The following is a 27,547-nucleotide window of genomic DNA, read 5'->3' as shown; positions in this document are numbered from 1 at the left end:
TTGGCGAGGGCAGAGCTGCTCTCCATTGAAGAAGAACTGAAGGGGCATCAAACGCGCGCAGTGCCTTTGCAGCAAGCCAGTCCCAGCACGAGGGGGTCGAGGTAGCCTATCAGTTAGTTGTTGAGATACGCAGACCCCGTCCACTTCATTAGGCTAGTGACGGCGATCCACACAGCACGGGATCAGGTAAGGCTGGCGTCTCCTCTCTTTTGTCTTTCCTAACGAGGGCAGATTAAAAAACAATGCCTTTTTTAGCCCCTTTTTATTATTAATATGTTGATTATTACAAAAGCAATCTCGAGCAGACTCATCTTTGGCTTTTTGGCTTCTCGACGTACTTGGGCAGACAGAGGGCAACAGTGGACGCGTCTTTTCCAGCAGCGCTTGTGGCGCAAATCAGCTAATTAAAACGACGCGTGTGGTTTTTCACAGGCGTGCTAAAAAAGCACGGTGCTCGACGGTATCAGCAGCTTTGTGGTGGAGGAGGAAGCGAGTCCGCATTCGGAGCCGTTTTGTGCTAATGCGCACGGTGTGGGCGGGTTCTGCGCTTCAGCACCGCGGACAGCGACCGCGCTTCGGGGCGCTGCTTCGTGCCGTCCATTCACACACGGTTTACTCTGAATCGGGTTCACTGCGATACCCCACTAAGTAGGGCTGGCTGCGGGATCATCAGCGCACCAGGATGTGCTTGTGTGGTGTGGCTGGTTGCTTGTTTTCTAGATTTTCCACAGCGCTGGGGTTCCTGCGTTTGACATGCTCGCCGTCCCTCGACACTACAGCAAAAAGCAGGCAGGCTGACCGCTGAGCATATGCAGCAGTCTTTGCTGCTCTTCGCTGCTGTAAAATGTTGAATCCAGCCCAAAAAAAAAAAAGGAGAAAAGCAGGAGGTGTTGACACGATGGCATGACGTCGAGAGAGAGAGAGAGAGAAAATCAAAAGCTCGTATCTAAAGATCGTGTTTAAATAGGGGGCTGTCAGCACGACAAACTGCGACAGTGTGTATGTGTGTGTGTGTGTGTGTGTGTGTTGGGAGTTGGGGGGAGAAGTGAAAAGGGGGGGGGCTCTCTAATCAAACTTATTGAGTGGAGCGTCGAGCGCATTTATGTGTGCTGATTGTCTGTATTATTTCATAAAGAGAGAGAGAGAGAGAGAGAGACAGAGAGACAGAGAGAGAGAGAGAGAGAGAGAGAGAGAGACAGAGATGGCCCCAGCCCTGCCGTGTTTACGTGACGAGGCAGTGTGATGGGCGATGGGCGGGGGCCTGCATTGGCAGAAGCGCGCGGGGGCGGATAGTGGAAGATACCCGCACTGATGGGGCATCTTCTAGGCTCATCTAGAACACCCCCCCCCCCCCCCCCCAACACACGCGCGCGCACTTTCTACCCCGAGTTATACGCGACCCCCAGCCCCCCCCACACACACACACACTACCACCACCACCACCACCGTTGTTTCATCGTCGACCACCGTCTCGCGCGCCTCTAAGCGCATTACATGTGGCTCATGACCGCATATTCCCATCAATGTCAAATCCCCCCAAATTAGCTCGATGTTCTCACAAAGCCCCGATCCACCAGCCAACAGCGCGTTAAACAGCGCTGCAGATGGTCGGGCTCGGGTCACGTGCCAGTTTCCCCCACACCTGCATGCGCTGCTGCCTGTTTTCCATCCGCGTTATGTTCAGGTGCCCTAGCGGTCGGAGAGAGCGTTTTTACACCCAGCCCAGCTTTCACTAATGATTAGTCATTCTTGACGCAGAATGGAGAGCAGAGAGAGAGAGTGTGTGTGTGTGTGTGAGAGAGAGAGAGAGAGAGAGAGAGAGAGGGGGACGTGCTTGGACGGTCGATTCCTCAAACATAACCCGCATTTAAAGCCAGCAGCAAAAGAAAGCCCCAGCTCTGAAACTGCGTCATTAGGAAGGTGTGTTGTAGACCGACCCCCCCCCCGGGGTTCCGGGCCAGACGCGGGAGGCACGCTATCGCTCGGCTGTTTTTGGGTTTCGACTGGTGCGTTAATGCGGCTCGGCGCTGCCGGCCGGACTGCAGAGCTGCTGGTCGCTCCCTCAACAACTGGTGACTCACGATCCGAACGTCGAGCTGCTCTCCTCTCGAGCACACCCATGTACCCCTCACATTCGTGTACAGCGACCGCGTCTGGCCGCTCAGATCAGACATGAGATATGAGCACGATGAGCGACGCACCGTTGTGTTGACGTACATTCCCGGAGCTGTAGAGACGGTGCTGCAGATAACCACAGCGAGAAAACGCCAAATCCACTGTAGCACAATTACCAGTGTTCAAACCATCAACCACAGCTGCTGCAGCTGTTTAGTATGGCGAGCTTCAGAGGCTCAGCCCTTTCACTGGAAACAACTCGAAATTTAGATACCAACTATGGCATTTTCCATTTTCCATTTACTAATAATAGCAGATCTGTTAATTCATTCTGACTACATGCCAAGACATAAATATAAATATTCTTATTCTTATATATATATATATATATATATAAGGTTAAGGTTGAGGGGTCTATAAATAAATTCTGACTAGTGCAAATGATGATTCAGGATGAATATAATGTTAGTATACAGTCGTTATATTTTTTAAATTATATATTCATAATATCAAAATAATATGATTTAGTCATAAATACAGTGTAAATCTAGAACTACAATGTCTACTAGTAATTGTAAATATCTGTAATTGGATGTTTTTTTCTACTGCAAATGTAATTCTAGATGAGAGAATGAGGTTCCATGTAAATCAGTAGTTAAAACTGACAGTATGACTAGTGAGGATGGCTTTACAGATTTACAGATCTGATATTATTACCAGTAAAAAATAAAAAAGGTACATACACACACAAACAGAATCAAAGGCAATCAGAGAGAAATACAGACTCAAAGAGAGAGAGAGAGAGAGAGAGAGAGAGAGTCAGGTGGTGTTTTGAGCCTTATATCGCCGCATACCTCTAAACATATTTTACTGGTTGTGTTTGGTTTTTGTTTTGGCTTACAGTGTTTGTGTAAGTTTCATAGGTTATAGAAGTTACTGAATAATATTAGGCCTTTATGTTGGAATCCAGGCTTTAACATATCAAGACCAACCAAGAATGTGCTCATGAGAATGAGGATTTCCCTCCAAAGCATTCTAATGCAAAGCCCAGACTGAATTTGGATTTGTAGTGACAACTGGGGTATATGAGTACATGTGACCTATTTAGACATAGCAGCTAAATGTGAAATGCAGTGAGTCCAAGCCATTTGTGTAACATGAGCAGCCCTTTGAGGTGGGAGTGAGGAAGATCAGATTAAAGAAATGCTTCACATCTGGCCAATCAAGGATGCCGCAGTAATCCCAGCATGACTGAATTTCAGCTGCCTCTGTGCTCATTAGATTACTTTAAAATGCCTTTTTATCTCGACCAGTGCTAGACATTCATTTCTGTGTCGGCCTTCAGGTTCCTCTCATCTGTTCTCGGGCCTTTGGAATGCTGTCAGTGCAAGCATGCAGCAGCTAAGGTGCAAGTGTTATGGAGGATAACCTACTGCCTTGCTCTGGAGTGTTGTATATTGGTTGGTGAAGGTTAGGTCTGCCTTTTATAGTCCCATAAATTGCAAGGGCCTATTTACAGCAGAGTCCATTATTCTCACAACTACATAACTTACATGCTAGTGTAAGTTCACACATATTGTCTGTATCTGTAGCTACATCAGTTACACCTTCCACCCATTTTTCCAAATTTTAGTTTTAAGGATAAGGGACACAATCAGCGTTTGCTCTTGCATTCCATGAGATGATGAAATGGGGAGAGGGAGCACAGGTTCTGACTCTTTGTTTTCAGACTCTTTACACTGCAGAAATTGCAGTGGTTTGTAATGGTAGGCCCTGTCTGCCATGTCTGTCGCACTGGAAGGGTTAATGGAGCTCTGCATATGTTTCGGGAGATCTCCAACACCGGTTGCCCTCTGGTCAAACGTTGCAGCTGTGATGCAGTGGGTGTTCATGTCACGACTTCCCCCACCCTCTGCTTTTTTTAAATGACGCCTCGCTACTGCTGTTCGCTCATCTCACATGCAGCAGCGAAGATTACATTTCACAAAGGAACGTCTCCTCGTCTTCACTTTGTGGCGTTTACTGATCGGTGTTGCTCAGGAATTCTTGTTGGTTCGCTTACAGAAACCTTCTAGAAAAAAACAGCAGCCAGAGAAATCTGTCAGAGGTGGACTCATGGGACCAGAAAACATAGTCCTCAACTCATTGCAGAGCTGCTTGTTCTGGGCTTGCGCTAGCCTTCCCCAAAGCAGTCGGAGAGATATAATCAATCACGCTGACACAAGGACCAGCAAGAATGAACAGATGAGTAAAGAAGGGAAACTCAGGCGAAGAGAAGAGCGCAGTCAGAGGAGCGTATGTAGTCATTCCACAATCCTGCAGATTTTCAACAGGACTGAGGAATGATGAAGGCTGTGGAAGGAAAGAGAGAGACGAGGGAAAGAGAGGCATATGGTAGCCCTTCTTGTCAGTTAAAGTGTGGACCAACACCTGCCCGCATGAGTCACCATCAGATTAAGAGAGGTCACAGCAGTCAGTCACAACACAGTCTTAAAATGATTATAGAAAATAGGGATTAGCTAACGAGTGTTTTACCTCAGCTCTGCAAGACATAAAGCAGTTTTCAGTATCCAGCAATTTCACTAGCCAGAGCAAGATTAACAAACCTCAATGTACCCCCTTAAATACCATGCTTGACTTCAAGCCACCATCATCTATTCTGCCTATTCTATTCTGCCTATTCAGTATTCGCTCCAAAAGGGCACAGAGGCTGATATTTTTTAGTAACGTGCCGTTATGATGTGAGCACGTGCCTGTAGGTCAAGGCAGTAAGTGTGAGAGTATGAGAGGGCAAATCTACTTGACTGAGCTCCGTCACGGGCCACGCACCCATCCAAAGCCTGCATGCCATGGATTAAAACACCACCGGCTAATCCTTTCCTCAATGGGCACGTTAGCCTCCTAATCTGCATCTGTCAACATGACCATGCTAGGCCTTCACACAGGCCACTTATTATTCTGTTCTTTACGTTCCTCTCGTATCTTGCCACCCCTTGGTGTATTTATGCCCCTCTTATGGGTTGCTTTGTAGCAAGGCCCTTCAAAACGTAGCCTACGGAAAATGCAAATCGTTCTTTCAGTAGCTAAAAACAACTAGCTGCTCACTGACAGGTGCTTTTCTTTGTACTGGTATTGAGAAAAAAAACATGGACATAAAATCATGAAACAAGACATTATAAAAGCATGTGCCTGACTGGTGTTATTAAAAAACAAGGGGGCGTATTATCACGAGACGTCATAAAGTACAGTAGATAACAGAGTTGCTAGATTGGAGAATAGGTCACTGTGAGAGAATATGGGGGAAGGGTAAACTTATAAATTATTAAATATATTAAATATTTAAGCTATAATCAAAAACATTACACAGAAAATGTATTCTGTACCTCTAATATTTATTATAATAGCTATTGCATAGTGATGGGTTATAATTGGATCACCTGTGTATTATGTTTTATTCAAATTTGTCATCAGTTTTCAATCAATTCTCCATGGTAATATACATTCCTGGCAAAATTACCCAAGAATCAACATATTTACACATTTTAATATGTGGCCCTTTTTTTGTACTAACGGTAGGCACATATTAATAACCCCTCAACACAGAAAGCCTTATTACACACTAAGATGTATTATTCAGTAACTACAGGGACTTCTGTACAAACTAGTTGAACTATTCTTTAGTAATAGAGGTTTGTAATAACATATTCGGCGCACAGACGAACCATAGGCTTTTTAAGAGGGTTAATAAGAATGTATTAATTTTTTAGTATGTTATGTTTTTAGCCAAAGGGCTATTTATAAATGTGAACCATTTCCATGTTAAATAAGTTAGATCTCTTCTTTATCTGGCAGCACCTGCATCAGAAGCATCAAACCTATATTGGTATGGTGCACATGAAAAGGCCCTCTTTCCTCAGGACAATATTTGAACCCCAGATCATTTTTTGAAGACTACACACAGCGATTAGGCTGCTCCCACCATCCACTTGACGCTTTTATTCAACTGCGCCTGATTTTAAATGAAAGTGGGGGAGCAATGTTTTCCAGGTGGGTTGGTCGAGCAAATATCTCAGTATTTTGTTATGTCAGGACAATGCCCTTAATCATACCAAATAAGTCAAAAACAGTGAGAGAATTTGTCAAATGAAGTCAAAGTCATAAAATTAATAATTATTTAAAAATAAATCAATTAAAATCTCAAGGAAATTTGTCATTTTGCCAAATTAGATTAGTAAGACAGCCAACTACAAAATAAGTAAGACTGGATTTGTGTGAAGGCGCTCCACTTTCTTCCTTTCTCAGACATAATTGCTTTGATTACATGTGCAAGTTTTATTGGGTATGTGCTGTAGTGGATCCAGCCACGCGTGTGGTGGCACACTATGCTATGCTGTAATTTGATAATGACCCAGGCATTGGCTCACTGAACTAAATCCTTATGCTGCTGGTTCCATATCAATTAGCTTCAAACTGCTCATTTTCTTGCTTATCAAACTAGCAGGACACGTTCGTTCTCGTCGTCCTCGCGTTCTGAAATCCAGCGCGCCCACTGTGTTTTCCGGACAGCAGAATCTCAGTGACTTAAGCTGACCCGGAAATAATGGTAAAAAGTAGCCACTGATTGATTTGCTCACAAATCGATCACGTAGAATTAGATGAAGAGGTCAGAGGGCTGGAAAGAGAGGCCCCTCCAACATCTACGCAGTTACATATGGAGTATGTTTATGAGCTGTAATCCTGAGCTTCTGCTGCTTCAGCACATGTTTTATCGGATCGTGGGGCATGGCTTTCGGCCTGCCTAATTGCTTTTTAATGTCTTTTGTTTTTTTGCTGCTCCTCAAATATTTATCAGGCACTGATAAATGATGACTTGAGTGCCCCGCCTGCTATGGCTTTCAGCTTAAAGCCTAAAAGCTCCTGCATCCATTTTTTTTTCTCCTCAAAACAGGGCTTGCAGGCAGGTCCTCACCCACCTCACTGTACCAGCACGTTTGACAGGATGCTAATGCAATTCGTCTTGGCAACATGTATGTCATGCAGCGTAACCGAGTGTTGTGTATACATTTAAAGCACAGGACCCAGTCTACATTACATACACATAAACCTTCATTAATGGAAAGTGATATCCAGAAGACATATCTTTTGAGGACAAGGGTGTGGCATGTGCTGGGGGGAAGAAAAAAAAGATCGACAGGCTGGGAAATTCCATCACATCTTCATTGCGCATCCAGGAGAATAAAACGGATTGATGTGCTCGCTCCCATCGCAACCTCACTCCTCTGCCGTTTCTTTTTTTTTTTTTTATTGCCACAACACCATGAAGCGTCAGTAAAGCAACAAGAAGGTCACGCTTTCAATTTTAAACAGTCTGCCAGGCTGTATAGCTGTAACAAGCAGTCTTGGTACCCCCTCCCCCCCACCACCCTTCTGCAAGACCCCCAGCCCATCCTTGTCATGTCGCACTCATCGCTTGTCATATCTCAGAGGTTCTCTGAGGCAATGAGGCAGCAGGGAGAGATGGAGTGGGTTGGAGGATGCAGGGGGGCTAGCATCTGCTTTAATGGAAGTGCTGTTAATAAATCTGTCCTGGGGCTCCCCCATGAGAAGGCAGCATTAGTCTGGCCTGGTATCAGCACACTGCAGGGTGTTAGGGGTGGGGTTGATATTGGGGTTGGGGTTAGATATTGCTGAAATGGACCCTTGTTGGATCAATTGCATAGGCACTAAGACCCTCGCTAAATCAGCATCCCTCTCTAGCGGACAAGCTTGAGGTGTGAAGACTGCTGCATCTGCTCGGGCCAGTGACGCAGCAACATAAGAGCATAGAAACTGAAACCAATGCCATGTCCTGCACAGCGATTTTAAACACAGGCTGCATGACTGATTCTGTTGAGCAGAGGAAGTCGTACGGAACGTTACCGTATTCGAAATACAATATTCCCAAATGCAGTATAATGGAGATTAGTCACGAGGCATTGTGTGTCAGCGTGAGTCTGAAATTCAGCAGTCTGAATATGCAGCTCTGTATTTATTCTAAAAAAGACCTTGTTCTCTTTACATTCAATTTAAATGGCTGTCCGGGATGTGTCGTCAAGCGCTGTGCTGCTCGTCCCTCGTTGGCTAAATGACACAGTTAGGTTTGTAAATGAAGAACACTAGATCAGAATTGGCAGTGCAGACTTGGGATGCAATGGGATTCCCTCACGCAAAGAGACGGCTGGTGGACGATGCCAGCATCTTAATGTGTATGATAGGAGGCTTTGGAGAGAGTATTCCAGCCTATCGAAGAACCAGTCTCTTAGTAGACGGCTCTACTGTGCAGTGGAGTTTCTGCAGTGGTTCTCTCTCTCTTTTTTTTAGTTGAAGCCCTTTTTGTTAATAAATGAAAATATTACAAACTATCAAGAATTTCTAAAGCTCTTAAACCTTCTGCCGCACCTTTAGCATCTCCATGTAGGTGTCCAGTTTGAGAACCACTGCTCAGGTATGCTCTTATAAAGGGAATGGCCATAGATATGGGCACTGACAAGGTTAACACAAAAAACATAGGGGTCACATCAAGCTCTTTTAATAATGCATCACCTCAATGGGGGGTCGGTTCCACTTCAACAATAGCATAGTAATAAACAATAGCAGTTATAGCCCCAGTGTTCATGGACGTCTTCTATGCAGTGGCATGTTTGTTTAATGTTTGGCTTCCCAGCATGCTACAGTATGAATAGAATTCATTTGTTTGCGAAGGCCTACTGTTACCTACTAATGGTGTTTCTAGTGAAGAGCATTATTCTGGGGTATTCTTTCATTTGGCATGTCTATATTTTGTTGCCAGTCCCAAAATTCGATGACTGCTTGGACCCACCATTGGCTTCCGATATATTGTTAATTTCTGCCATCATCAACAGCTATTTGTAGAGTTGACAGACAAAATGAGGCTCTGGGAGTCTCGCATTTTGAAGCATGCCCAATATTATATCTCATCAGAAGGGGGTTAATCTGTATCAGCACACATAACACGAAAAAGGCCAATATCATAACCCGATTTCAAAGATAATCTCATAGGATGCGTCCGTTTCCACCCAAAGATTCAGAGGTCAAACATGAGGAGTTCATCACATTCCAGGGGATCTAAGGTGAACTCTGAGCTCGAGCAGGTAAGATAAGAGATCAGACAGGGAGAGGAGAAGGCTCGTGCTGTTATCACTGGAGGCTGTTTTCATGTAGTGCGGTTTTCGCAGAGGGAAAGCTGAAGTGCTGCTGCAGAGGCAGAGGCTGTGTTTTTCTTGGGGTTTGGGGGGGGGGGGGTGGCAGTGCACTTGGGGAGCAGTTTCACACCTCGGCCGATAGCAGTGGTCCGCACTGCGTTTTTACAGCAGGCAAAAGCCTCAGCCTCGCCCTTGTCTGGTGGGCAAAGGTTTTTAGTTTTTTTTTTTATATATATATATAGGTTCCCACAAAGCCTCCTCCTGGAGATCTATCTTCCAGCAGGTTTCCTCTCCAAACACTTTTCTGAAGGCCATGATTAGGTCATTAGTGTTGGATCTAAAGTGCAGGAAGGTAAATCACTAAGAGTAGGTTTGGTGACTACTGTCCTAAATTACATTTTTTATGTAATGGTGTGTCACACATCGTTATTGTCTGTTTTCAGACATGGTCGTTCTACGTTGCTTGTTTTTTATGAGCCTACAGTGTTAGCACTAGTTAATGCTAAAGTTTCAGCCTCAAGGCCCTGTAATTTACAATATACATAAAAAGATATTTTAGCTTTTGGCATTCAGGTTTTGGTCCAGTACTAGTTTTATTGGATGCATTACTAAAATATGCATTACTTGCATTACTTACCCACTTGCACATACTTCTGTACCCCTGAACTACACAGAAGACAAACGTAAGTTTTCACATACAGTAGATATCAAAGATTTTTCCATCAAACTTATCTTACTCTCATTTCCATTCTAGTGTTTGGACAATTTGGTCAGTGGTGTGACACACACACATGAGCAGAGGTGAAATGAGATTTGCTTCTGGCCGAATGATTTTGTTTGAATATGGGTGTCTGGGGAGTGGGATCTGAACAGGCAGGTTTACTGCCAGCCTGCCGTCACTACATGAGGAAGAAATAATGGCAGCTGTCAGGGGTCTGGAAATGAGAGCGTCTCTGTATTTTTCATTATAGCAGACTGGATGATTGCATTTCACAAAATGATGCCTTTTACGACTCCAAGGCAGCGTAATGACATATTGAGAACAACCGTAGCTAAATAATGCATTCTTAATAATGCCAGGTCATGTGGCTGGCTGAATCTGAATGTGTTGTGTCACTGTGGAGTGTCAAACAAAAGGGAAGATTAATAAACCTGTCTAAACAATGTCTGAATGAGGCAGGAATTAATACGCCCTTATGCACTGTACCCTGACACGTCTGTCCTTTTATGCTAGCATGAGCAGTGCTGTGCGAGTGTACTCCTCTGAGGTGCCGTCCTCTTTCTGTAGAGAATACCTACTGGGCTTTGGGTGAGATCAGGTCAACAATGCATCAGAACAGGGTTGCTCTGTTCTCTGGCCTTTGTCGATGGGGGAGGACAGTGTACAATGTTCACAGGCAAATATAAAAGAGCTTCAAAGACAGTTGGCACTCCTTGAGAAAGTGCACAGTCTCAGTCTTTACCAGACAAAACAACTTTGTAAATGGTGGATCCATTGAAATGATGCAAGTGAAAATGTCCACACCTGTAAAATGACTTGATAACATAGTCAATTGGAGCTGCTTAAACAGCCCACAGCCACTACTGCACTACAACTGAGCTCTTTACAGCCTTGATGTTAAAGAAACATGACCAGCTTTTCACTGACAAGCCTCATCAATGGATATTCTCCCAGTTCTGAATGAGAAGCTCAATTTCTAAGGAGACCAGCTAACTAGACGAGCAGGGATGAATTTACTCACTCTACAGTGCATTAGATGCACACTGAAACTGGCGCTAGTCGCGATTAGGAAAATAGGGGACTGCACGAGGGGGCATCTAGAGTCTATGGCTTAAAGGCCTAAATTGGCTTTCCATGGTTTTGTTTCAGTTATTAGTTGACCTTCATGCAGAGTTCCGTCATACTGCGAAAGCCAGCAGCAACCAGACGAGAGTCTGGAGGATGAGAGAGAAAGGGTGGAGCGGCAGGAGGAACAGGATGAAAAGAACAGCTCTTCAGCAGCTGTTGAGTTGGGGGGGAGGACGGTGAAGTAAATTAGCAGAGAATGAGTTCGGAGGTTTCACTGACCTAGTTAAGACTCCGCTCTGATGTTGCCTTTTTTCTGCCCTGTACCACAATGAAGACGGACTTGATACAATAGGTAGCATGAAGCAGTCAAAATGCAGGACTCCTGCCTCCAACTAGATGGGATTCAAGGATCCACTCTGGTCATACATAGATCATACATTGCTATTTTAGCTTATTTTAAGCCTGCTGATGTGTGTTTCAGCATTATCCCTCATTCACGAGGCTGCCAGTGATGAATATGCTTTGCTATTCAGCATTTTGTTGAAATATGAAATATGGCTCATCAAAATACCAAGCTTTTGATGTAGTTGTTGGCAAGTTTACCATTGCATAAAAACCTTTTTCAGAGCTTCTATGGCAAATGTACAATGTAAATATCCTGACCAAACTGTTTTATACAGTTCTATAAAGAAGTGTTTAGCACCAGAAAAAGAGCTCCACTGTTCGGAACCGGTGCTCTGAATTTCTCACTGAAGAAGACGTGGACCACATCGAAAGTGTAGTGATGAAGATGCCATCCAGCACTCCCGATAGAGCAGTGAAAGGTCATGCAGCCACGTTAAATCTAATTGCTTGAGTTTGGGTTACGCAATTAATGGGGGCCATGCTCTGCTTTTATAACGGCTTTAATGCCTTCGTAGACCTAATTTCATTTTTAATTGTAAAGGTCTCATCTACAGGGAGACGCAATACTGCATAGCTGTTGTTCACATTTGACTGGGGCATTTGGAGGAGTAGGGTTCTTAATGTACTGCTGAGGTACGCTCATTCATAAACTACTTCCTATATAGCTAGAATGCTTTAAGTGAGACGACGTTGGAGCCACACACAAAAAAAAAGTCGAGCAAGCTCAGTACCCTGGGGATGCTCAACTAGCTGGCTGCCTAGCAATGTCCATGACATGAAGAAAGCTAGCACTGATGGTACACCAACGTCCTTAGGGTTGAATTTTTATGAGCTGAGCTTGACAGTCATGAAGATGTTTTTTACAGTGTCACTCATAAAAAAAAAAACAAAAAAAACATTCTGCCTGCACTTTTATTGTTATTCAGTGAGAACTGAGAATTGAGTCAATGTTAGTATGAAATCAGTGGAGTCTATCCTTCAATTGAATTAGTCTTAATAAATACAATGGCTTTGTTTTCTTTATAATCAGAGAAGTGAGAATGTCTGTAATTCCCTATCCTGGAATCGTAGGCTGAATCTACAGTGGTCCTAATCTAATCTAACGAGGGTTTGTGTACCCTTCCAATGCCTTTAGTCAATATTGTGGACTAGACTGGTCCCAGTCCTCACAAATCAACAGCTGATCAAGCCAGGGAACTATTCAAAAAAAGAAACAAGTGTAGTTTTCTATTCAAGAAATCTGTTATTATCCAGGAGCCAATTGAAATGTAGACTGAAGGAAGTGGAGGAATTGCAAAATAGTCCTAATTTTTTTTTTTTAATGTTGTTTCTCACAGTCTCTCTCTTTCTTTCTTGTTCTCCCAGCCCTTCCCGGACTCCCAGTAGGACTTCTCAGTTGGAGATCAGCTCCACCCACTCCATCCAGCAGCCATGGCAGATGACGCAGACATGCGCAATGAGCTGTCAGACATGCAGCAGCGTGCTGACCAGCTGGCCGATGAGGTGAGGGCCAGTCACACTTTATGCTAAGTGGTTAAGTGGCTGAAATTACAAGCAAGTGAGATTGGTGAACAAAAAAAGCAAGGGTGTATACTGTTGTTTAGCAAAGCTGCATGGACATAGACGAAAGTGAATCAAGGAGAAAAGACTATATATATAGCCATTGTTTATTTTTTGCTGTATTATGGCAACGCTGCCAAAACCATGTGTGCAATCCACTACTGCAACGTCACTGCCTAGCAAGCCTGAAGCTTTTAGTTCTTTCTCAGTGCACCAGTGTCTGAAGTTGAAGCTCCAGCAGGACAAAAAAAACATGTAGCTATCTGAGGACCCTGATAGAGTAGAGTAAACCTAACCTAGAGGTTAGGTTTAGAGTTTGCTGTGCTGCTTTTTCTTCACTCTCACTGGGCAAAAGTCGTGCCTCACGCAAGTGGATGGATGGTAATAGTGAAGGATGTTCCAGTATTGACTAGGTTTTCTAATACAGAATTTACATACACCTAGTCCTAGTTATGGACATTAGGTAGGATGACTGCACAGCTATGCACCTAGGAGATACTATAAATCCTATGGAACATTTGAAAATGTACTCCGGAATTGAAAAAAAAAAGTTTTAAAAATTGGCTGGTGGATTAGCAATATTTTCACAGGGTCTACCCTAAAATCTATTCCTGCCTTTGTCTCTGAACTATGCACATATCAAAAATCATGTGATTTCACTGCAGCATTTTAATGGAGCTGGGAGCTGAATGATCGGGGACGTCAGTCAGACAGGATTAGACAATATTAAACACACTATAAAATATCTTCTTTTAAATGCAGTCATTTAAAAATAGATTTTTCAGTCTAGAATATCCTGTTACTTTAAAAAGTGCTTGCCCTAGATGTGTGACAGAAAACACAAAGATGAGATCGGTATTGGCAGGAGGCAAATGACCTAATTGTAAGCCCTGCACATATTGCAATATCTATTTATTTCCTTAATTCAAACGTCTGACTCTTAGTTTCATGTATTCTCCATATTGTGAATGCGCCATCTTGACCCATCTGTTTTTGGGTGTGGGTGTGAGTGTGTGTGTTTCAGGTGTAGGGAGGGTCATTCTGCTCCCAGACTTACATAACGCTGCAGCTTTTGTTTGTGTGTGAAACGAGTATGTGGGAACTAGGCCTGCATGTACGTTCAGTATGTGTGTGTGTGTGTGCACATGCGCAGTCTGACAGAGCTTCTTTCTGCTGCTCCACACTATGATTCACCCTCACAGCTGAGCAGAATATTAAAACGCCAGTGGAACACAGCTCCATGCTGCAAAACATCCTGCAGCTTTCTCATCAGGAGAAATCAGGATTCGTAGCCCAGGCACGCACATATACACACACACAGACGCTCAGTCCTCAACATCTGTGTGACAAATATGCCACCATAATGTACAGATTGCCCAAGAATCGTGCTTTAAAATGTAAAAAAAAAAAAGCACTGGTTTTCGGGGGCTTTAGACGAAACGCGTCAGCTGTAACTGCAGGGTTTTTAACAGCGGCCATTTTGGAGCTTCCTCGGCTGACTGTGAAGCGGGGGTGTCTCAGCAGGTAGTGAGTCTGTGCTGGGTGTGTGTACCTCGCATAGGCTCTGTTTTTCAGGACCCTAGGAGTATGTTTCTTATAGCACGGCCTTATAGTAAGCTGTATAATATTTGTGTTGGAATACATGTGTAGTACCTGTAGTAAAATATTCATCCTAATAAGGAGTTCTATAGGAATCCTATGAAAAATCTTGTAGTATTATTGTATGTAGTTCCTTTTCAGGTAGTAAAAGGTAATTTCACAGAAATTACAATCAATCTGTGCTTTTAAACATCAGGAGATTTTGGAATTGGGAAATGTTTATATGTTGTATAGTAAAAAGGAGGTTCACTCCTGGAATTTGTTTCACAAATTGTGCGAAGGGGCAACCTTCAGTTGATGCCGCTTATCTTGCCAGGTCATAAAAATTGTTATCTGTTGCTTTTTCTTTTATAACGTCTACTTTCTCTTTCCACAGTCGCTGGAGAGCACCCGTCGTATGCTACAGCTGGTGGAAGAGGTAAGTCACTTGATATTGTTTCATATACTACACAATAGCAAGCTACATTATACATATAGCTTATTGGGACGCAGACAGCAATCACTAATAGTAATGCAGTGGAATGTGGACTGATAACAATCAGTATTAAAAAAAAAATCAAAACTAAAATCCTTTTTAGTTAATAATAACATTAATAAATCCCTGAAATTGAAACCAAGTCATACAGTGGTGAAATGAAATGAAGTGCATTGTAGATAAGCTTACCAACACCTTGATTTTTTTTTTTACAGTGGTGGTGATAGGCACCAGGGGTTGCAGTGTCAACAGTGCAAAAATAGCTTATATTTTATTTATTATCTACCATGACCAGTGACACTATGAGTTTTATGTGTTATGCTGATGAAATGGAGGTATATCTGGGTACAGTTTGTCCTACTTATTTCCCATATTTATCCAGCTTCCTATATATGTCCCTCTCCACTACTGACTGAATTTTTTGGACGTTTTATGGCACCGTTTTTAAAAGCATTAAGCTTTTAAGACGTCTGGTTTCATCCAGTCACCACTATAAACAATTCTGACTTGATAGGATTCTCTAGAGCGGCACATGTCACACCAAACCACTCTTTTTATATATTCCATAATGATTATAAGAATCATTTCTGTCATTTTATTCAACAATGACCTATATAATATGGTTTCAATGTGATATTATTTGCCTGCCAAATGTATTATTTTGAAGAAGTTCAGTCATTTTAAACCTCTAACACTGTAGCATTGCATCAGATGCTACAATGTCACGTGTGTAAAACTGTCCAAATGCTACCCTACACATTAAAAACCACAAAGGACTGACATTTGGGGAAGATTCACTGTGATGCATTTTATCCCTGGCTCCTGCCTGGCTGTGACCAGCCGACAGACGAGCTGCAGAGCCAGAAGCAAGTTGAGTCGTTCTAAACTGGGCTAGACGGTATCAGGGTGGGGGGGGGAGAGACAGAAAAAGGGACAGAGGGAGAGAGGGCAGGAAAGAGTGGGAGCATTGTCGAGGAGGGGCTGGCGATGCCAAGCCTCTGCGGTATATCTCAAAGTCATGTTGATAATCAGTGAGCGTAATTGCTGCGAAGTACTCCTCCCGTGCCTGTTAACAAGCAGAAAAGATGGACAGCTATAAGTCAACTGGGAGGTGGACAAAAATAGTCACCCCAGCTGATGGAGGTGAAGAGTAAAGGAAGGGTGGCGAACAAGATGACGACTCTAGAGAGTGGCACATGGTTAAGCACACTGTGACTGATGGTTCAAAAGTTTCTCGCGGCCCCCATTTAAACCTATGTACTTGCGTTAATCAAATGCATTGTAGTACTCGTGCAGCTCCAGCAGCTAGAACGCCAGAGGTGAACTGCATGCATTATTTACCCCAAGAAGCACATTGAGTTTATGCCACATTTTCTGGCGCTGGGTGGAGATTCAGCAGAGCTCGATGCTTACACATTAACCCCCAAGGATCTGTTTAAGTCAATTTCAGGGCCCCACTGGGGCAAAAGCTGCTATGGCTGCACGGTCTAAGGTCTGATTTATGCTACCATGCAACTGCCTGATTACCCAAAACATCGATGCTCAGTTTCCTCCACGAAATGCTGACACAGCAGCTTTGATTTACACTCTGCAGGCCCAGGTGCTACATTTATCAACTTACAAACAGCGCAAAAGAGGACAGTGCAGCAAAAACGCCTCGATCCACACAACTAAGTAGAGTTCCATTACTTCTAGCTGTATACAACAAAAAAACAAACAGAAGCGTTTGGAGATCCAATAAACAAGCAGAAATGAACGCAGTCAATACTCCCATCAAAGCTAATCAATAACTAATACACTGAAGACATCTGTGATTTAATGTGTCACAGCCACGCCCAAGTAGAGCATTGTGAGTTTACCATATTTATTGGTAGTAATTTAGTCGTGCTATGCTACATTCATCCTCATCAGTATTACTGACCACTTAGCACCAAATATGAAATGACTCTTGGAGTGATCTGGCTTGAAGGAGTCTTTCTGATTCTATCTTGCTTTGATAACTTGCACTTATTTGCATATTTCAAGCAAATGGCTCAATGCCATGGACTAGCCACGACGAGATTGTTATACCTGTGTCCTTATGTCAAAGGTTAATGGCAGCTTTTAACTCCGACATCTCTGGTTCGTGGATGGCAGTAAATTATAGGGTTATAGTGTATTGGGGAGCTCCACACTTGAACCCAGAGACGTTCTGATTAGAATCCCAGTTGAGACTCCAGAGTTGGCAACGACAGGGATTTGAGTTTTAACGTCGGCACGCTGAGCCCTAATCCCTCAGACTGAGCTTCAGAGATGCTGGAAAAGTATACGCCTGCCTGGCCTGCCAACAGTAACGTGGGGAAACAGTAATGCCTCCCAACATCCCTGCTGGACAAAATAAAAGTTCTTCCCTACAACATGCCACAAATTATACTGTTTGGGAATATTCGTTAGCTACAACAGTCGGTGCTGTTACATTAAAACTTATTAACTTCACTTTTTCATTTATGTAAATACCTTATAAGAAAAAGCCAAAGAACACAACACACTGATCAGCCATAACATTACAACTACATACCTAATATCATGCAGGCCCCCTTGAGCCACCAAAATAGCTTTGACCCGACGAGGCATGGACTCCATAAGATCTCTGAAGGTGTCCTGTGGTATCTGACATCAAGACTAGCTCATTAAAGTCCTGTACATTGTGAGGTGGGGCCTCCATGGATCTCATTAAGCCTGTCATTCCTTGGAGCACTTTTGGTAGGCACTGACCACTGCATACCAGAAAAAAATGTCAAAATCTGACCCTTTGACCCAGTCGTCTCAATCCATCACAATCTGGTTCTTGCCAGAGCCACTTAGATCCATTATGCTTGACCATTTATTCTGCTTCCAACTTAAAGAACTGACTGATTACTTGCTGCCAATGTATACCTCCCTTTTAATAATTTCACATCAGTTTTAATGAAATGGCTGATCATTCTAAGCCTTCAACACAACAATAACAATACGATTGCACCCGACAGTATTGCCACAGTACATCACCAGCAAAGCACTGCATGAAGAACATAGTGATCACTATTCATAGTCACCTGCTGAACTCTTCCCTCTTGACTCCAACACTTATCAAAATCCTGTAAATTTCTCCTACTGATCTTACCTCTGTCTTTGTTTCTTCTCGTTTTCTATTCTTTCCTCCTTTCTCTTTCCCCTAACCTCCATGCCTCTTGGTGCATAGAGTAAAGATGCTGGTATCAGGACTTTGGTTATGCTGGATGAGCAAGGAGGTAAGTCCAAACGCTTCACAGATAGATGATAACAAAGCATGCTTTCCCCAAAACATAATTAGTTGAAACATTGTTTAACATTTCTGTAATACTTGCAGTTGCATTTATATTTGTCAGTACATTCACACTACAGGAAATACATTTCAGTATAAGGCAATTTAATGGCTGATAGAGTAATTAAGACTGGTAAGATCAGTAACTGTAATATTTCATTCTAATGTTTGAGGTGTTAATTTCATCTGTCTTCTTTTGACTAACAACTTTCTAAATCTTTTTTCATACTTTTGCCTACAAGTCTGCTTCCTTCTTAACTTCAAGACATTCTCTATAATTGTTTTTATTTTCACTAACAATAAACAAATACCATATGGCCACTGAGACTCTCCATTAATTGTCTGCATTCAATTTTTTCATTCTACTGGTCAGTGTAAAACTGTACCAACATGGTAACTAAGGCCAACATTTGAACTCTTGTCAGTTTCTTTCTCTGTGTGGGGAAAATTAAAACGATCGATTTAGCTGGTAATGACAAACACCACTCTTTCCCATAGAACACACTAATATCCTTTTTTGTATAATCCCTGGTTGATTGCCTCAAAATGGCACTGTCAAGCTCATTTGAAAAACTGGCCTCCGCAGACAGAGAATGAGGTCCTGGTGTTCTGCAATTCTTACTCCTGTCAGTGGGCACCACATTAAAGGCATACGTTAGCTTGTTTATCTTAAAGTGATTTAGGAAATTGTGTAATTGGCCTTGGTAGGGGCAATATCCTGAGTTAGGCGCTCTGATTGGCTGCTGTGTAGGAAAGCCCCTTCTCTGAAGCTGATAATTGCTCAGTCTAGCTATGAAAAGGATGAGGTACTCCTGCTACAGACCTTTGGGATTGTCGCCGAAAGCCTATTTAAACGAGCCCCTTAGCCACGAGGTACTGTTAAGCCAGGCTTACTTGTTGACTTTTAAGTCTGACAATGTCATCGAGAAAGAAGAGGCAAAGCAGGCCTCCAGAGAAACTGTAGTAACTGAAGAAATTGGGGATCCTCGAGGGTCCCAACCGATTTTACTATGCTACTTTCATAAGCAATCAACAGACCAAAGTTTTGAGTGCCAGGGATTCTACAAATCTGACTTCCATAGATGGTTCTTTTTCTTCCTGAACCCATCCACAGTTTTTCTCTCCCCCTTACAACCTCACTTCCTCTGGACGTGCGAGGACGCCTGCATGGCATCCCCAAACATCCCCAGACTGCATCACCACAGGTCACACAGCCACCTCTGCCATGTTCATTCCTTACCCCCACCCAGACAAACAAACCATGCCTTACATTGCCTTATTAAAGCCTCTGCTGAATGACTCGGCACGGTACAGCCCTTAAGCCTTGGGAGAAAGATGAGGGCAGCCTGTAATTCTGTCCTGAGGTCTAATTTAAGTCACAGAGCTTTGAGCTGCTGCCCTCCTATGGTGACCCTTCAGGGACATGTTGTCTCTTTCTGGGATCAGTTTCAAATGCTCTTTGGAACTGTCTTATCTACAAGTGTTTACTGGCAACAATTTTTGCTTTTTTGTGCTCTGGCCCATAACACTTGGACATATGGAAACGTGGAAATATGGAAATCCTTAGTTATGGAATATTTCCAGAATAGAGATAGTGACACTCTTTCACACCTCTTTTGGCATTTGTAGATCCATTCGAATGCATGTTTGTCCCCATTAGGAACATTGTAGTGGAAACATGCCACAGCTTAATCGTGTTCATTGCTCAAAGAAGAAAAAAGAAAAAAAAAGGCAATAAAATTCATTCCACTGCTGTCATCCCTTTGTCCTGACCAGAACAACTCGATCGTGTTGAAGATGGCATGAACCATATCAACCAAGACATGAAGGAGGCCGAGAAAAATTTAAAAGATTTAGGGAAATGCTGTGGCCTTTTCATATGTCCGTGTAACAAGTAGGTACTGACCATGTGACGGAGGGGTCTTTTGCGTATGTGGTGGCGTCCATTTTTTTCCTTTCCTTCCGTTTTCCTTTTGTCACAGTGACTGTCTGATTTTTTTTTCTTTCTGTCTTCTCTTCTTTGTCCTCTCTTTCCTCCATGTTTTCTTCTCACGTGCTTCGTTCTGTGGGGGATAAATTGCTTGTTGTTTAATCAGAACAACTGGAGCGCATCGAAGAGGGGATGGACCAAATCAATAAGGACATGAAGGATGCAGAAAAGAATTTGAACGATCTAGGAAAATTCTGTGGTCTTTGCTCCTGTCCATGTAACAAGTAGGTGCTGCTTGCCTGCCTGCCTGCCTGCCTAAAAAATGAAAATAACAACAACAGAAAAAAAAAGACATTTGCAATAGCGATACTCCCTAGAGGTCCTTTAATGGCTAAATGCCCCAGCCTGCAGTAGCCAGACTCACCACCACGCTCTTCAGTGTGACCTGCCCCAAAGGAATTGATGAGCATGAGGCATGGTCGCATCCACACTTTCTCCCACACACACACACACACACACACACACACACACACACACACACACACACACACACACAACTGCCCTGCAGCCTTGATTCCTGGTCCTCTGTGACTGAGAGATTACCCATTAGATATATGAATTAAGGCATGCTGCACTGATCCTAAGGTCTGACCTTTCCATAGACCCCTGTCTAAAAACCGCATGCAAAGATGAGTAGACTTTTCCTTTAGAGGCCGAAATCTGAATTGCCAAAAAAAGAAAAAACCTGTATGGATGTGCCAAAGTTGAATCAGCATCAATACTGAATTACAGATTTTAATGTGGGACTATCAAAATATCCAAATCTAACTATAGACAATAACCACTGACACTGCCTACAGCTCGTTTGGTGAATGTGAACAGATTAAGTGAATGAGATATGCACGTTCACTAACAACCAAACTTGTAATCAGACCATCACCTGAATCATGAATTTGAAATGACTTGAGGAGCAGAACACTTTCTATGCAACTTTGAGAGCACATCCATCAATGCCACTAGCTCGTATGGCTGGAACAGCATGTCCCTGAATGCTAAATGCATGCTGATGCAACTCTTGCTATTAATGACAATGCTGCTACCTGTTAAACAACTATGTATAACAACCCTAACACTGCTGATGACCTAAACATTTCATATGTCAATAAACCTAACTTATCAGTGTAGATTTTTAGATGGGAGTGGTAGGGACAGTGGTTGAGACAGACCCAGACACTGCGAGAGGGCTGCAATAGATCTGGTGCTCAGCCGCAGTACAGAGGATAGTGCTGTTTTCCCTGGCTATCCCCAAAGGGAGAGGAGACCAGATCTAGGTCAGGCAGAGAGCACTACAGTGGAGATATATTCTGTTTTAATTTGATAGCCCCTACTGCCAATGTCCTCAGTTGATACAGCTGAATAAATTAGCATAAATCACCTTGCTTTTTTTTGCAAGTAGAGTGAAAGCATGGTTAAGTTAGAGCTAGTGCTACGGGTAGCCTCATGATGAAATACTGAAGAAGATATTTCAGTTTTGGAACACTTTAATCTTGAATTGTTTTTTTTGTTTGTTTGTTTGTTTTCGTTTGTTTCTTTACTAGCTGGGATTTCTCTGTTCGTTGCACATTTGTTTCACATTTTCAATCAGACACCTTTATCTCTTTCCTCTCTGTCAAGCAAGAATGGAAGATATTAGCATCCCGGGCAGTATGTACCGGTTAGAACATTAGCTGCCCTGCCACATTACATAGAGCCTAGCACACTGCAAAGATAGAGAGTAGGAGAGACGGGGGAACTGTAGCCGTAGTCCATATCTATAAATAACACTGCAGTGGGAGGCCTGGCCATCTCCGTTTATATATCAAATCAAATAAGATCTGGAAACTAGAATCCTTGAGCTTTTATCAAACAATAACAGAATAAAATGTTCTGTTTAGACAGAAGATGCTGGGCTAGAGTGTGCACTGAGAATGAACCCCAGTCTGTTATGACCACAATCCAATGATGGCAAACTAGTATGAGCTCACCTGTTTTGCCTGTTATGACAATGCGTGTAGGACCGGCCATAAAATCCAGCAGCATTCAAAGGTTTATCCACCCTGGTCAATATTGTTGATACTGCGTATAGATAAGGGAGTAGAAGATGAACTGATAAGCAAAAGGCATAAAGTTATAGATGACATATTCTTTTAATATTAAGAAAAATGATTTTAGTTTTGAACAATTTCAGAGTGAAAGGGGAAAAGAGGCACTATGCAAACATTTGGGCACCCAAGAGATTTGAACTCTTTTTTGAATGCCCACAAAGCAGGAGAAGGCTATAAGAAGACAGCAGAGCATGTCCAGGTACTCGATTCCTCGGTTTGTAATGTAATTAAGACAGTTAACAGAAATGATGGAAGACTGCTCCTAAATTGCTCATAGGATTGACAACAAAAGACCTTCAGGGAGATTTAGCATTCTTTGAAGTGGTGATGCACTATTCTACTGTGCAGCAACACCTGCACAAAAATGACCATAGTTAAAGAAAAGGAGAAAAACCTTTACTATGTCTTCACCACAAAACTGAGACATTTTCACATTTAAACAAGCCTGATGAAGTCCTGTGAATAGCTTATGCTGAAAAAGGGTGCAGAATTTCATGAAAAGAACACCTCTCCAACTGTTAAGCATGGGGGTGATTCTATCATGCTTTTGGCCAGTGGCACAGTGAACATTTTACTGATAAATGGAATTAATTAACTACCAGCAAATGTTGGAAACAAAAGTCACATCATCTGTGACAAAAGCTAAAGATGAAAACAGTGCCTCTACAGTAGCTTGGACTCATGGAGGTTTTGCCATGGCCTTTCTTGTGCCCCCCAACCTAAATATCATTAAAAATCATTAGACCACACAAAAGCAGTGCATGCAAAACCAATACAAACTAATCAGAGCACATTGCCTGCTGTAATGGACGAAAGTCCCTCAAACAAGAGCTGGAAGACATTTACAAGGTATTTATGGTAAGCTATGGTACTTGCCAAAGGGGGTTAGTAAGTCCTGAGCATGCAAGGTGCCCAAATGTGTCCTTTAAGCACTTTTTTTCTTTTAAAACTGTGAAAGATGTAAATCAAAAGTAATCTTGCTTTAAATATTTAAGCTTTAGCTTTTAGCCACTTAGCTATAAACAGTAACACATTTTGACCAGATATGCTCAAGCTATCATAGCTATGTTGAACAGAAGGTACCACTTCATGATATGTTCAGGCAAATTTGTCTTTTCGAGGGATTTAAAAATAGAAACTTCAATAGAGAAAAAGCGTAGCTACTGCGGATTCTTTCACTTTTCTGGCCTGGTCAGAGTAGTCAGTCCTCCAGTATCTACCAGATACAAAAAGGCACAAAATATATAGAATTAATATTTCATCACTATATAAAAAAGGGGAACATTTTTCAGAGTGGAGCCCAGATGAAATGACGTGAATTGATTCTCATCCCTCCAGTTTCTCTCTCTTTTTTTTTTTTTTTTTTTTTTTTTATACAGTTGTTTGCGCTTGTCTCTGACGATGTGGCAGTCCTGTTACTCTGTGTTGTCTGTCTGCCAAGGCCTGTCATCTTTGTTATTTGTCATAATCTGAGAGGGGGAACAATTCAAAAGCACAGGGAGGGGAAGCAGTCCAACAAGTAAAGCAAGAGTGACCTCAGAGTCCCCTCAGAGTTTGCTTTGCTAGTTACTCAGGTTTCCCCCTAGAAAGGTTAAAAGAAAGGTATGTGTTTCAGCAAACATGCCCTGTATGTTTTATGTCTGCAGGATAGAACAGCTCAGATAGAACTGATAGGAGAATGAGCTTGTCCTTGTTATTGCTTGCCTGGTAGTCTTGCCCATTTGCCCATGTTGTTTCTGTGCATTTCTGTTCTGTGTGGGCAGAAGCTCTGCTCATACGGAGGCTTTCCGGTCACCTCGGCTGCTTATGTTCTCCTTGACTCCTGTGCAGAATAAAGAGCGGAGGCAGCAAGGCCTGGGGCAACAACCAGGATGGCGTGGTGAACAGCCAGCCTGCCCGTGTGGTGGACGAGCGAGAACAGATGGCCATCAGCGGAGGCTTCATCCGCAGGTGAGAGGGACCTCCGGGCTCCAGGACAAATGGTCTGTGGGGAACTGAAAAAGCATAAAAGGTCATGTTGTATGGGGTCATGACAGGCTGGTTGAGAAAGCTTTATGGGCTTTAAGAGGGTAAGGGGTGTCAAATGTATAGCAACATTATGGTGTTCAGCAACATAATCTTCTGATATAATCCAGGTTTATATGTTACTAGGGCTAGAGATGGGAAAGCTACTCTTTGCATGCATGATTTGATGGGTGTGTCACTAAATAATCTCTACGCGTGCTTCCATACAGGGTAACAGATGACGCCAGGGAAAATGAGATGGATGAGAACTTGGAGCAGGTGGGAGGCATCATCGGTAACCTGCGCCACATGGCCCTTGACATGGGCAATGAGATTGACACCCAGAATCGCCAAATTGACAGGATCATGGACAAGGTAAGGGCCAATGGCTGGCATATGTGAACATTAGTGGCACATTAGGGAGGGAACTTGCTGCAGGACAAATCCCCAAAAATATATAACGAACAAATCTAAAACCTGTACAATGTATCTAATGAATTATCTCTGTCATCTACCAGGCCGAGTCCAACAAGACTAGGATTGATGAAGCCAACCAGAGGGCCACAAAGATGCTTGGCAGCGGCTAAGCATCTCAACCGCCTGCTTTTACCAACCGTGCAGTTTGTCAAAAGGCGCAAACATGCTTTTATCATGGTATTTACCTTCTAGGTTTGCACACATGCACATATCACCTCCCCCCATTGTAAATGTTGTTCTGTGTGCTGTCTGTCGGCTTTTTCAATGATTGTCCTCGTAAATTATTTCTTATACTCCGTATCATTCTTTCCAAAGGTTGTATATAGTGCTGACTCGATGGCTCTAGCTCACTTGTGAAGTTTTTATTCTCTATATCACCAATATACATATATGTATATATGTACACATATACATGCTTATATGTGTGTACGTATACACATACATATATATATACACATATATATATATATATATCTTGCCTCTTTGCTGGATGAAATATATAATAGGAATGCTATACAAGCTGTCTTTCCTTTTCAGTATCTCAGTATCGTCTTAGTAAAACTGTGTCATTCCATTAGGCTACTGTCATGCTCCTTATTTTGATGTTGTCATGACAAATGAAGAAGGGGTAAAAGATGACTACTTATATGATGATGCTGATACCAATACAAAAAGCACTTAAAATACCTGTCCTTGGTTCATTTCCCTCATCACAGCCATAATCAGTTACTGTTTAGACAATGTGCAACTAGATTCTGTAGCTGTAATAGACATTGCATTCCAAGTGATGTGAACTGTGCGTTATGCATGACAAATGGTAGATTTTAGAGTCTTATAAATAAACTTGTTTTAAAAATATGAAAAAAAAAATCATGGCAGTAGCAAAAATCGACAAACGCATGCTCAGTATTAGGACACAGTTGAACGTTCCATATTCCTGCAAGTTTGCAATAGTGCAACTCTTTCTGTCAATATATATTTACAGACTGTGACCATCGTTGTAAAATAATGCAAAATGACCTAAAGAAGAAATGTAACGGAGATGACAAAAAAGTGGTGGTTCTGCAAAAATGACCTGTTTTCTAAATGATTATGCAGCTCAGTGAAGAAAATGATTATGTGCTGAACGGTGGGGACTGGTTGTTTACTGTATCATAGGTTTTGGATGCTCTGAAAAAAAAAAATTAAATAAATAAACGTTTGCAATGTAAAGCAAAGACGCATATTTCTGAGAGACCTTACTTTTTTAAGAAGACTGTATCCTGTTAGTATCCTGTTACTTTCCCAGTGTGGTTTGTTATTGGTAAAAAATGACAATAATCCATAAAAAAAAAATACAATAATTTTTTTTTGTTGCTTCTGTACTTAGAGCTATGCACACCAAATTGCTGAGATGTTCAATAGTCAAGAAGACAAATAAATACCTTACCTGAATGACACATAGGTTAAACTGTGAGATTGATGTCCTCAACGCATGTAATATTAAGATCTCCCTCTGTATCCTGTCAGTCTGTGAAGTGGTTGACATTTTGTAGCTAGCTGAATTGATTAAAAGTAATATACCCCCTCCTCACTATGGGTTCTCATTATTGTTTCACATGGATGTATGGAATTGACATCTATTAGAGCAGATTATTTGGACAGGTCCTGACTGGACAAAGTTGCTAACTGTGTTAAAAACCCAAGGGGGGTTTAAAAGGATTCATAAAAAAATTATAATAATAATGTAAAGATAGTAATCGTACACTGTTATGCAGAAAGTAGCACATACTCTTTGTCGTCTAGCGCCAAAGACCTAAATCATACCTGAGAAAATGCGCTGAGATTAGGAATAATGTGCTTGAAGGCCCATGTAGTTGTGAGACATCATGTAATGGAAGTGGGTTGTCCACAGGAGCTGGTGATTAATGAGCATCAATTTGCTGCCACTGTAAAATAATTAAGATACATCATTCTCATTTACTTTCATTAGAGAGTGCACAAACACAGCACATGCCATATCAGTCCTATTTAACACAACAAACAAAACAGCAAACAAACAGCAAACAGAAAAGTGTGTGTCTGCTAGAGAATCACTAAGAATGCTTTAAAAATGTGCATTTTCATTGATTTGACATGCTGTATTTTGGGCACCCTTGGTCAAAATATCTGTTACTGTTAAAAAGTCAGTAAGTAAAAGATTTCCTGATTTCCAAAAAGCTTGAAGTTAAAGGTGATGGATTTCTTTCATATTTTTAGCAAGATGACATGTTTATTCACATCTTTTACATTTCCAAAATATCAATTAAAAAAGTTTGGGCCTTTCAGTTCTTGTTTGGGACAGTCTTTCTTGCAAAAGGCTTCTAGATCTGTGAGATTTTTAGCCCATCATTAAAGCACTAGTTTGTTTTCTTGGTCTTCCATACCTCAACTTGACTGTTCCCCTTAGCTGTCATTTCTTTTTTTATTATATTACAAGCTAAGGAACCAGTCAAAGTATTTATAGAGCGATGGAATTTGTGTCACCTGGCCTTTTTTAACGATGA

At 42.2% G+C, this 27,547-nt stretch overlaps 1 protein-coding gene and 1 long non-coding RNA gene across 3 annotated transcripts; one reads left to right on the top strand and one right to left on the bottom strand.

The window, feature by feature from the left end:
• On the top strand, positions 1 to 26,595 carry snap25a (synaptosome associated protein 25a). Of its 2 annotated transcripts, none has more exons than XM_072681311.1 (8): positions 1 to 186; positions 12,877 to 13,014; positions 15,047 to 15,088; positions 18,366 to 18,414; positions 20,244 to 20,361; positions 24,372 to 24,491; positions 24,776 to 24,920; positions 25,064 to 26,595. In XM_072681311.1, the coding sequence occupies exons 2-8, from the start codon at positions 12,943 to 12,945 to the stop codon at positions 25,130 to 25,132; spliced, it is 615 nt and encodes a 204-aa protein (XP_072537412.1). In that variant the 5' UTR covers positions 1 to 186; positions 12,877 to 12,942; the 3' UTR covers positions 25,133 to 26,595. The 2 variants fall into 2 exon arrangements, with proteins under 2 accessions (XP_072537412.1, XP_072537404.1); XM_072681303.1 differs by lacking the exon at positions 20,244 to 20,361 and adding an exon at positions 20,564 to 20,681 and having other exon boundaries at positions 8 to 186.
• LOC140557152 (uncharacterized) lies at positions 20,339 to 26,943 on the bottom strand. Its single transcript, XR_011979800.1, has 4 exons — positions 26,829 to 26,943; positions 24,246 to 24,535; positions 22,422 to 22,512; positions 20,339 to 20,530 (listed from the first exon to the last, which is right to left on the bottom strand). It is a non-coding gene; the product is annotated as an uncharacterized lncRNA (long non-coding RNA).
• Positions 26,944 to 27,547: the final 604 nt, after the last annotated feature.

The sequence above is a fragment of the Salminus brasiliensis genome, chromosome 1, assembly GCF_030463535.1.
Source record: "Salminus brasiliensis chromosome 1, fSalBra1.hap2, whole genome shotgun sequence".
Classification (NCBI taxonomy): domain Eukaryota; kingdom Metazoa; phylum Chordata; class Actinopteri; order Characiformes; family Bryconidae; genus Salminus; species Salminus brasiliensis.
This window is presented reverse-complemented; position numbering and strand designations above follow the sequence as displayed.